This window comes from Leucopleurus acutus (genome assembly GCF_964270905.1).
Source record: "Leucopleurus acutus genome assembly, chromosome: 1".
Lineage (NCBI taxonomy): Eukaryota > Metazoa > Chordata > Mammalia > Artiodactyla > Delphinidae > Leucopleurus > Leucopleurus acutus.
Window position 1 is genome coordinate 59,447,410 of NC_139142.1, and position 11,164 is coordinate 59,458,573.

The following is an 11,164-nucleotide window of genomic DNA, read 5'->3' on the forward strand; positions in this document are numbered from 1 at the left end:
GTGGAAGCTTTTGATGAAGCTAATAGAAATTCTTGTCGGTTCTAACATAGCTAATCAACACAGAGATGGCAGCGGGAGGTCCCGTCTTATTTTACCACCTCCCGCGCCGGCCGCCTTCCATGTTGTAGGGGGAAGAAACCTTCCTCCTCTCTGGGCGTCAGCGGTTCACCCCGCGGAAGGAACTCTATGACCATAGAGCTGGCGGAATGCCGGGGTAGAGGAGACCGGAAGTTGTTTTTTCGCCTCCCCCGCCCAAGGGCCGGATGGGGTCTCCGGGAGCTGGGTTTGGTTCCCGCTGCTGTCAGACCCTTTCGTTTTGCCCAAGGACTTAGTGGTCCTAGGGTGGGCTCGCCGCGGCCCCCGGCTCACTCCGGTATCAGCCTTCGGGAAGCTGAGTGAATTCCTCGGTCTCTTAGCAACGAGGGACGGGCTGCGGACTGAGCGAGCGGCGGCGGACTGAGCGAGCGGCGGCGGCTCAGCCCAAGCTGCCCAGGCGCTAGCCGGAGCTCCGAGCCCGGCCCAAACGGGAGCCTAAACCCGGAGCTTGGAAGAATAAGCAGGAAATGGCGGACGAGGCGTTGTTTTTGCTTCTGCATAACGAGATGGTGTCTGGAGTGTACAAGTCCGCGGAGCAGGGGGAGGTGGTGAGTGCTGCCACACGCCCTTGAGGTCCTTTTGCGGTGACACTCCTTGTTTCCACTCAGTTTTCTTTTACCCCCGTCCCATCACCACTCATCGCCTCCCGAAGTGTAGGCAGATTGGTCCACCTTAAGGTATCTTAAGCCTTAGAACCTATCAGCTGTCTTCAGTCTTTCATCCTTGGCTCTTTCGTATCTTTTACTATTTGATACCTTTTTGTCCAGTCCCATATCTGTGTGTGGCACGCCACAGATTTTTTGTTTTGTCCCTTCCATGTGTTGTCCCTACCATGATTTGCGTCAGAGTTAACTGCTGATTTTGGCACCCCTACTTAATTCGGCTGTCACTTCCAGCACTTCCCAGTCGTCCACTGGACAGACCTCTCCCAGCCTGAGAATCCTGTCCCTCCCTCCCCATCCCTAACCCTCAGTAACACTCCAGGCAACTCAAAGAAAGAGGGCTAATGAGATAATTTAAAAGAATATTTAGTGTCCATTATATGTCAGAGCTAGTTGCTAGGGATATGGTAATGAGCGAAACAATGGCCCCATCCTCCTGGAGGTTACTTCTAACGTGTGGTAGTCTTCATTCGCTAATTGATTCATTCAGAAAATATATTAAGCGTGTATGTGTATTGTGGGCCTGACATTGTTAGATGAATAAGATAAAGTCCCTGCCTAACAGTCGTTGGGGAATAAGGGTTCAATGAATAATTAACGTATTGGGTGGTAATTAGATATGGAATCATGGAGTTGTAGGATTTTATAAATGAAATATTACAAAGCCATGCTCAAGTCAGAAGCTCTAGTTTCTATAATGCTATTTGATAAAGAGGGGTGGAAAGTGAGGGCAGGAAAAGCATCCTAGGCAAAGGTAAAGTCATAGAGGTATGAAAAAGTGCAGTGCATTTAAATATGCTTGAGTATTTCACTGTGACTAGATTGAATAGGTGGAGAGTGAGAAGTTTTGAAAGCTGAAGCTAGAAAGAGGTCTGTATGATTAACAGACATGGACCTTCTCAGTGGAGGAGTTTTAAGGAGGAGAATTGCATGCTCCATTTGCATTTCAGAAAGATAAACCATTATTTGGGCTGGAGAGGGAAGGTCCTTGTAGTGAGAAGACCCATTATTGGAGGAGTCCAGGCAGGAGATAATGAAGATCTGGATAACGAGAAGAGGAGAGAAGGTTTGAGAGATAGGAGGTAGAATCTCTAGAACTTGATTAGGTATAGGAATGAGAGTTGAAAAATTATCCCCAGGTTTTTAGCTTGAGCCACTGGGTTGGATGGAGAGGGAATAAAGAAGAAAGAGGTGATGATAATGAATTATTTTGAACAGGTTGAATTTATGGCACCTGTAGGACATCGAGGAAGAGGTATTGTCAGTTTGTAAACTATAAGAAGGATACTGGCTGTTTTGGGTACTATAACAAGAATGCCACAGACTGAGTGGCTTATAAACAACAGAAATTTATTTCTCACAGTTGTGAAGGCTGAGAAGTCCAAGATCAAGGCACCAGCAGATTCAGTGTCTGGTGAAAGCCTCCTCCTGGTTCATTTATGGATGTGTTTTGGCTGTGTGCTCACATGGTGGAAGGGACTAGCTAGCTCTCTGGGGTCTCTTTTATAATAAGGGCACTAATGCTATCCTTAAGGGCTCCATCCTCATGACAGAATCACCTCCCAAGGGCCCTACCTCCTAATACTATCTGGGAGTTAGGATTTCAGCACACTAATTTTAGGGAGATATTAGTAGGAAGACATCAGGAAGAGTATTGGAAATGAAGCAAATTCTATTCCTTTTTTTTTTTTCTGGCTGTGCCTTGCTGCATGTGAGATTTAAATTCCCCAACCAGGGATTGAACCACTGGACCACCAGGGAACTCCCCCAAATTCTATTCTCATTCAGATCCATCTGTAACAGAGATTTTTTCCAAGTTACAAACTTTTGACTTTATCATCATCCACAAGCAATAGTTAATGTTTTGCATCTGTGCTAAGTGCTGAGTAGCAGACATTTGCTGTTTGTGCAAAGTCAGCTTTCCTTATACCCTTTTCCCAAAAGAATAATTAGCAACACACCTTTTGTTTTTTTGTTTTTTTTCTTTGCGGTACGCGGGCCCCTCCACTGTTGTGGCCTCTCCCGTTGCGGAGCGCAGGCTCCGGACGCCTAGGCTCAGCAGCCATGGCTCACGGGCCTAGCAGCTCCGTGGCACGTGGGATCTTCCCGGACTGGGGCACGGACCCATGTCCCCTGCATCGGCAGGCGGACTCTCAACCACTGTGCCACCAGGGAAGCCCCAACACACCTTTTTTAATCACAAAACCTCTGCTCCCCACCCCACCATGTGTGCAATCAATTCTCTTCATTCTACTGTTTCTACTTTCTTTTCCTGTTCCAACTCTTGCCCAGGAAAACCTTTTTTAAAAATCCCTCTCTTTTTTCCCCCAATGGATTAGCTAAAATAAAACAGCTGTTCTAATCATGACTGATAATTCTGAGACATGTGCTAGTCCTATAAGAGAAAGGAAATCCATAAGTTTTGAATCATTTAAACTAAAAACAACTTTCTTTTCCTATTGCAATTTGTATATGGTGGGGAAAAAATTTTAAGTCCATATAAGCAAAAGGGATTTTTAAAAAGTTATACGGTAGTCCACAGGGCAAGATGGGAATAAAGACAGACCTACTAGAGAATGGACCTGAGTTTACCGGGAGGGGGAAGGGTAAGCTGGGACAAAGTGAGAGAGTGGCATGGACATATATACACTACCAAATCAGATAGCTAGTGGGAAGCAGTCACATAGCACAGGGAGATCAGCTCGGTGCTTTGTGACCACCTAGAGGGGTGGGATAGGGAGGGTGGGAGGGAGGGAGACGCAAGAGGGAAGAGATATGGGGATACAAGTATAACTGATTGACTTTGTTATAAAGCAGAAACTAACACACCATTGTAAAGGAATTATACTCCAATAAAGATGTTAAAAAAAACAAAACAAACAAAAGTTATGTGGTAGTCTCGATGAGTAGAATCCATATTGGAGTCTAGGTATATGAGGGTTTGTTAGTGTCTCTACTTCGAGTGTGCTTCAAATTTTTCATAGTAAAAAAATGTAAAAAAGATATAATCCTATCATCCAGAAATGGTTTTTATATATCTTTTTAAACATAAAGTCATAAGTGTAAGTGAAATAAAGGAAAAAACCCAATGTTCTCACCTTCCCAATCAATGATTTTCAAACTGTGCTTGAAGAGGAATTAAGTCCAAAAACTGAATAATTGGACATTTACCAATTTATGGAGAATAGTGTTTTTTTTAAGGTTAATGGATAAAATATTCTTAGGTTTTTCTTTAAAATTTGGTACTTTACCTAGTGAGCACTCACAGATGCCAAAGTGAATGAACAAGTGCAGCATCAGAAGGTTTTTCCTGGGGCTTAATTCAAAAGCTCATGTGATCAATAGCTAAGATTTGAGAATGTCTGCATATAAGCATATTTCCTGCTTATCAGTATGTTCCTGGGTTCCTGTTCCACAAAGAGCATCATGACTTACAGGTACTCATTCTACCTAAGCAAGTTTGGGAATGGGTGTGGAAATTAACAGAATGGTGCTGAGTGGTCCAGTAGAGAAACAACATGATTTGGTTTTTACAAAGTCTGTACCAGAAATACAGAAGATAATCAAAGGAAGAAAAAAAAACTAGAGATGAGATCACTTGGAAGGCTCTAACTGAAGACCAGGAGAGAAATGAATGCTAAGAGCTACTTAAGCAGTCAGGAGAGAGAAGATGGATTTTGAAAAGCATGTAGATAATAGGCTCCACAGGACTGCAGTGTGTGTGGAGGGCTGGGAGCAAGGAGGTGAAGAAAATGGAAGTTTTCTGGTTGTGGTAACTAGATAGATGGTGGTGCCATTGATGAAGTTAAAGAATTTTGGAGGCAGAGCAAGCTGAGAATGTTAAGATAATATCATTTGAATACACCTAATTTGAGGGGCCTGTGGGACCTCTGGATGGCTGTGTCCACTAAAGTCTACTAGAAATACAGGTTTAATAGTCAGCCCCATTAGTAGCATACATGGTTCCTTAGAATAGAGTTCAGCAAATAATGAGGCCTATGGTGGTAGCGGGAGGCAAAGGCTTCAGAATACATAAAAATTCTTGCCCTTTTGGAGCTGTATTCTAGGAGAGGGTGGGGATGAAGGGACATGAGCAATACAAAATTAGTAAAATGTACATTAGGTTAAATGGTGAAAGAAGTTCCTTGGAGACAAGCAGGGAAATGAGATAGAGCATCAGAATCACTTTAGGAGGGGTTCTTAAAACACAGCTCGCTGACGCACACCTACAGTTTCTGATTCACTAAATTGGGGGTGGGATTACAGAATTTGCAGTTTTGACAAGTTCCCATGTGATGTTGATGTTGCTAGTCTTGGGACACAATTTGAGAATTACAAGGATAGAAAGTTTCTGAAGTGGAATGATACTGTATTTTAAAAGGTTGAAATGAGCCTCATTGAGATGGTGACATGTGAGTGAAGACTTAAAGTGAGTGAGTTGGTCATGTGAATATCTGGAGGAAGAGCTGCCTATGCAAGAGCGCTGAGATTGGAGCCTGCCTGGCATGATTAAGAACAGCAAGGAGATCAGTGGAGCTGGATGGAGTGAGTGAAGAAGAGTAGAAGGTTGAGGCCAGAGAAGCACAGGAGTCTGGATTGTATAGGGCTTTGTAGTTCATCCAGAGAATTTTGAGTCTTCGACTTAGGGGTGGTATTTAAAGCCTTAAGAGTGGATGAGATTGTCAAAGGAAGAGTGAAGCAATTGCATGATTCCAGGCATAGGAAGGTGGGGTCATCAACTAAGACATACTGAGAAATGGAAAGCTTGGATGACTGTAAGAGACATTTTGAAGCAAGGGACGATAGAACTTAGTGAAGGCACAAAGGGAATGACTGACAGAAAAGTCAAAAGCGATACCATGACCTCAGTTTTATAACTGAGGAGAGGAGTTGAAAATGGAAAAAGCCAGGGAAGGTGAGAAGAGTAATTGGGAAGGGGCTTTGGCATTTCTGAAAAGTAGTAACAGTTCCCTGTTTATCTTATTGCCTTATGAAAATGATTAGTACTAAGAAAATTCAAGTATGACTTGTAATTCACTTTTTTTACAATGTTTCAGTGAAAAAAGTATAAATATTTACATTCTAGCATTCTAAATTTATTCAAAACTGTTTTTAAATAGGAAAATGGACGCTGTATAACTAAGCTGGAAAACATGGGGTTTCGAGTGGGACAAGGATTGATAGAAAGGTGAGCAGTATGGATTTGAAAATTTTCTTCCAGGTAGGTTATGAACAAAGATGATCCATTTCAAAAGACTGAATAAAACTTGAGACAATTTAATTTTAATTCCCAAACTTTATTTATTCTCTGTTCTTTAATTCACAGATTGAAATTTCTTTTTAGGTCTGATGCTATTTTAACTCAGTTATCCAACTTTCATGTGTTAATATCTGAAGAAAATATGTATCTTCTATGTTTTAGACTTTTTTCCTGAAAACTTTGGTATGCTGAAACAACCATCTAAAATCTTACTGCATTTCCTACTTAAGATCTAATATGTTCTTTAACCTAAATGGAATTTTGTTTAAATGCATACCTTAGAGTCTCTGTTTATGCATGTAATAATCTTTCAATTTATAGATCAATTTTTTTTAGTATTCCTTTCTTACTATCTGAAATAGTTGAACTCTGATTATATTTTAGATAACAATACCATGATTATGCTCAGCTTTTTTTTCTTAGTGTGCTAATTGTACCTAAAATTGCTGCGTACTGTTAGACTAATACACCTTTAGACTAATTTTAGCCCCCAAATTATATAACAGAATGTGAATCCATTGAGATGGGATCTACTTTGCTTGGTGCTTATCACTTTATGACTGTCAGTAAATGTTCAGTGCTGTTGTGGCATTTGAAAATTAGTTAATAATCTGCCCCTCCTGCTTTCTTTGGAGGAAAAGTACTGTGTTACTTCTAGTTGATCTTTTTAGGTTTACAAAAGATACTGCAAGGTTCAAGGATGAGTTAGATATCATGAAGTTCATCTGTAAAGATTTTTGGACTACAGTATTCAAGAAACAAATTGACAATCTAAGGACAAATCATCAGGTATTTAGATAAGGCCTATTTTTTAAGTCCTTTAACTTAATATAAATGTATTTTAGTGATTTACTTACTATGTAAAACTTAATTTCTCGTCAACTTTGGAATGTTTCTCTTACCTGTTATTAATACATCATTACTTTTTTTCTCTAATAGGGTATAGTGAATAAAGACCAAGAGACAATTATCAGTAGTTATAGCTGTCCCTTTCCCTCAATTAAATTTTAAGTTTTAAAAAGTAGCAGATATCAGAATGATAAAGGTTTTATTATTTCATTATTATTACTTATAATATGCAGAACCAGAAATATATCACATTTTTCTGAAGGCTAATTTAGAGAGCATATTTAACTCTTAAATAACTCTTACCTGTTTAGTTGCTGTCATATTTCTTATTCTTAAAATATTTTGTTAAAATAAAAATAGGTTGCATGGAAAATCATGCATAAAATAGATTTTATAAAACTCAAGGAAATATTTGGAGTATATTTGGCATTTTAATAAGGTATAAAAATGAAAATAATGTATCTTGTAGCTACCAATAGAATTCATTTTTTCAGATAACAGTATCAACCTTAGCTTATAAGTACCTGAAATGCTAATAGGAAGAAGTGACTATGATTTTTGGCTTTCTAGGTATGAGTTAATAACATATAGCTGCTAATTTCACCCGGACATGTATTTCTGATTCTTTCGCATTAGACTGTGTTCTTTAAGGATAGGAACTGTCTTAGGTATCTTTGTATCTTCAGTATCTTAAAGCATTCAATAAATATTAGTGTTATAAAATGCTGAACTCTTCAGCTTGAACATTACAAAACTTCTTCATATAAAGAAAATTTGACCAACAGAAAGGAGAGTTTTAATAACTTTAAAAAGTTCTTAAATTGTTTTGAAGGGAAGAGTACAGATTACATTGACTTCGGATGTTTTTCTATTTTTGGAACAGGGCATCTACGTACTTCAGGACAACAAATTTCGCCTGCTTACTCAAATGTCTGCAGGAAAACAGTATTTAGAACATGCATCAAAGGTATTTAATGGAATAGAAGTTCGGGGGTTTTTTATTATGAAAAAAGTAGAACCATAGGGAAAAGTACAATGCCAATCACAACAGACTTTTGAATTCAAAATACGTTTTTAAATTGTTCCTTTTGTTTAAACACTTTTCAATGAAATAGGAGGTGTTCATCATATTGAAACAACTTACATTAACCTGTAGCTAAGTAGGCTTATGATGACCAATTAAAGAAACACTATAGTTTAAATGCCATTAAAAATGTAGATTAATGGTAGATTCTCGAATACAGTATGGATACATCAGAAAAGATACTCAAGCTTAAAAAAACTGGTATTAGCTATGCAGAATTATTCACCTCAGAGTTCATATTTACAATCTCCATCAGTAAATTTTAAAAATGTTTTAAATATAATTAACATTTATTTCTAAGAATACATGTTTTGTGTTAAGTATATCTGTGTTTCTGGGTTTCATGTATTGTTTTTCAGTCTCAGGTAGGAATCAATAAATAGACCAGATGTATTAAAGAAAAGCTGACAAGTTTTAATGTAAGGGTTCCTTTGAAGTCGTTAAAATATCTTGGGCAAGCATAGCTCCAGTGGCGCAATCGGTTACTCTGCGGTACTTATAAAATACCTTGGTCAGTATGTATAAGCTGCTGTTTATCTGTAAAATCTGTCCATATCTAAATTATCTAACACAAAGGCAGTTTGGTGTAGTGGAAAGAGTATGGACTTGGGACCAAATAAATCTAGATTTTAAGCTAACTCCACAACTTACAGGTTTGTGACATTGGGTAAGTTACATAACCCCTCTGGACCTTCCTTAGTATCCTTATTAATAAAATTGATTATAATAATACCTATATTATAAAGAATCTCTAGGTTCTCTCCCAGCTTACAATTTCATGACTCCATATCTGATTACTTATCAGTACCCATTTATTTATATTAATTATAAAATAATAATATTCTATATTATTCATAGATACATAGTAGTGTTGTTGAATATCATGCAAAATGTAGATAATAAAAAATTTCTTGGATTATTTGATTTTTGGTTCTCATTTTTGTCCTGGCTGTCTCTGCTATGGCATAGTCCCATTTCCCTTCCTTGTTTCCATATGACAGGGTTTCTCAACATTGGCGCTTTGATATTTTAAACTAGGTAAGTCTTTGTTTTGGCAGGCTATAAGTCTTGAACAAGTCAGGATTCTTGGTTGTAGAAAGCAGAAACCAATTTTGATTGAATGGAATAATAATTAGTTAGCTTACAGAACTGATGGGAAGGCTCAGAAAACAGGCAAGAACCATGGGAGCAGGAATTCCCTCGTGGTCTAGTGGTTAGGATTTGGGGCTTTCACTGCTATGGCCCAGGTTCAATCCCTGGTTGGGAACTGTGATCCCTTAAGCCGAGCAACATGGTGTAGCCAAAATTAAAAAGAACCATGGGAGGTTAAAGCAGCCAGAAAGCCCAAATCACTCCACAAGGAGGGTCTATTTAGAACCCTTCAGGCAGCACTGAAGGTAGACACAAATCACCTCTGCTGCCTCTGGAACTAATTCTAACCGGTTTCCAGCTTGGTTTTGTCACAATCATGATTTTCAATGATTTGAAAAATTCTTCCACAGCCCTTTCTTAAACAGCAATGACTTATTAATATCAAGGTTTAACTATCATTTATCAATAGGTTTACTATCTTAGTAAATCCTTAATATATTTTACACTTTTTTTTTCTTTTTAGTACTTAGCATTTACATGTGGCTTAATCAGAGGTGGCTTATCAAACTTGGGGATAAAAAGTATTGTAACAGCTGAAGTATCTTCAATGCCTGCCTGTAAGTTGAATTCACATTTCTTACAAATGTTTTTAGCAATTATTTTTCAGGTCTGGTGTTTTTTTGTTTGTTTCTTGTTTTTGTTACTTAGAGAACATTTAAAATGCTAAAACCATTTCATTTTACTTTTATCAAATTTTAACATTTAATGTAGTAACATGTAGCATACTTATATTCATAGTCAATGATTTTTTAATTCATAATAGTGATTTAAGAAAATGTGCTAAGGAAATCCAAATTTATAAGACAACTTAAGGAATGATTCTTAACTCTTAAAGGACAATTTTCTGCAGTATTCTTTTAAGATAGCAAATTTCCTTATAGTGTTGAAATTTTTTTTTAAACAGTTTTCTAGAAAATATCTATTATATAAAGCTAAATAAAGCCAACTAGTCTTTTATTGCTAAACTCCTTTCCAAAGATCTTTCCACCAGAGCTACCAACCAAGAATAAAATTGGCTTTGAGTATCACTGTATTTCCTTTCTATTCACAATAATTAGCAATGAAATACCTAAAATGTAGGAATCACAAAGAAACAAAAGTAGTCATTCACAAACCAGATAATCATCTGATAAAAACGAAATTGACTTTATCAAATATTGTGAAGTGTGTGAAACGTTGTTTGATATAGCAAGTTTCTTGATTGAAACTACTTACTAAATGAAGCAGGAAACTGATGTTCAGGCCTGTTTTCCTTGTACCTAAAATCAAAGAATGATTTTTCATGTTTTTTTTAGGTAAATTTCAAGTGATGATACAGAAGCTATAGAAACTACTGAAGTGCAAGGCTTCAATAGTGTAAAGAGATAAATTATTCCTGTATAAAGTATTTCAAGTAGCAATGATTTAATTACATTGTTGGACATTTGTATTGATATAAGCTATTTGCTAACTTATATAATGAAAGATGCACTCTTAAGCAGGAGTAAGGGTGTATTTTATCAATTTAATAGCACAGACCTTAAAACAGGTAAAGACACATTCTACTGTAACATACACTTTACTGAAACTATTCAGAATGAAAACCTAATTTCAAATAAGTAAACACCAATGCAGGACCCTTATTTAAACATTCTTATTTGCTTAGTGATATGTATTTAACCAGAGATGAAGACACAAAACTCAGGGTTTGGTAAATTAGCATAAAGAAAGTATGTACCAATCAGAATCTTTTCGGTAAGAATGAACAAATTTTGGTTTTGTTTTATGAATTTGTTTTAGTTATTTAAAAAAAGCAAAGAGTACATTAAAATTTAAACTTAATTATTATTTTATTGCTTATAATTTATTTCTATTAAGAATCTTTATGCTTGTATAAGGATTTCATTATATACATTGTGTGTGTGTTGTGTATGATATATATATCATATTTAACTGCCTAAATTGCTTAAAAACTTTATTTCACTTTAATAGAATTCAGTTCTTGAGAGCTCCATTAATGTAATGAAGTGAAATATAGATCTAGATAAAGTGAGATATAGATGTGAATTCAGTGACTCCAGG

At 37.1% G+C, this 11,164-nt stretch overlaps 1 protein-coding gene across 3 annotated transcripts; it reads left to right on the forward strand.

Moving 5' to 3' along the window:
• Nucleotides 1–300: 300 nt before the first annotated feature.
• TRAPPC6B (trafficking protein particle complex subunit 6B) lies at nucleotides 301–11,158 on the forward strand. Of its 3 annotated transcripts, none has more exons than XM_082855423.1 (6): nucleotides 301–644; nucleotides 5,879–5,946; nucleotides 6,690–6,807; nucleotides 7,751–7,834; nucleotides 9,567–9,660; nucleotides 10,399–11,158. In XM_082855423.1, exons 1-6 carry the CDS (start codon nucleotides 564–566, stop codon nucleotides 10,428–10,430), a joined length of 477 nt encoding a protein of 158 aa, XP_082711549.1. In that variant the 5' UTR covers nucleotides 301–563; the 3' UTR covers nucleotides 10,431–11,158. The 3 variants fall into 3 exon arrangements, with proteins under 3 accessions (XP_082711549.1, XP_082711551.1, XP_082711550.1); XM_082855425.1 differs by lacking the exon at nucleotides 10,399–11,158 and adding an exon at nucleotides 4,151–4,195 and having other exon boundaries at nucleotides 9,567–10,390; XM_082855424.1 differs by lacking the exons at nucleotides 301–644; nucleotides 10,399–11,158 and adding an exon at nucleotides 660–773 and having other exon boundaries at nucleotides 9,567–10,390.
• Nucleotides 11,159–11,164: the final 6 nt, after the last annotated feature.

Coding starts and splice junctions, on each gene's coding strand:
- TRAPPC6B (XM_082855425.1), top strand. CDS start 564: ATGGCGGACGAGGCGTTGTTTTTGCTTCTGCATAACGAGATGGTGTCT. Junction 645..4,150: donor CCGCGGAGCAGGGGGAGGTG/GTGAGTGCTGCC, acceptor CCTGCTTATCAG/TATGTTCCTGGGTTCCTGTT. Junction 4,196..5,878: donor AAGAGCATCATGACTTACAG/GTACTCATTCTA, acceptor GTTTTTAAATAG/GAAAATGGACGCTGTATAAC.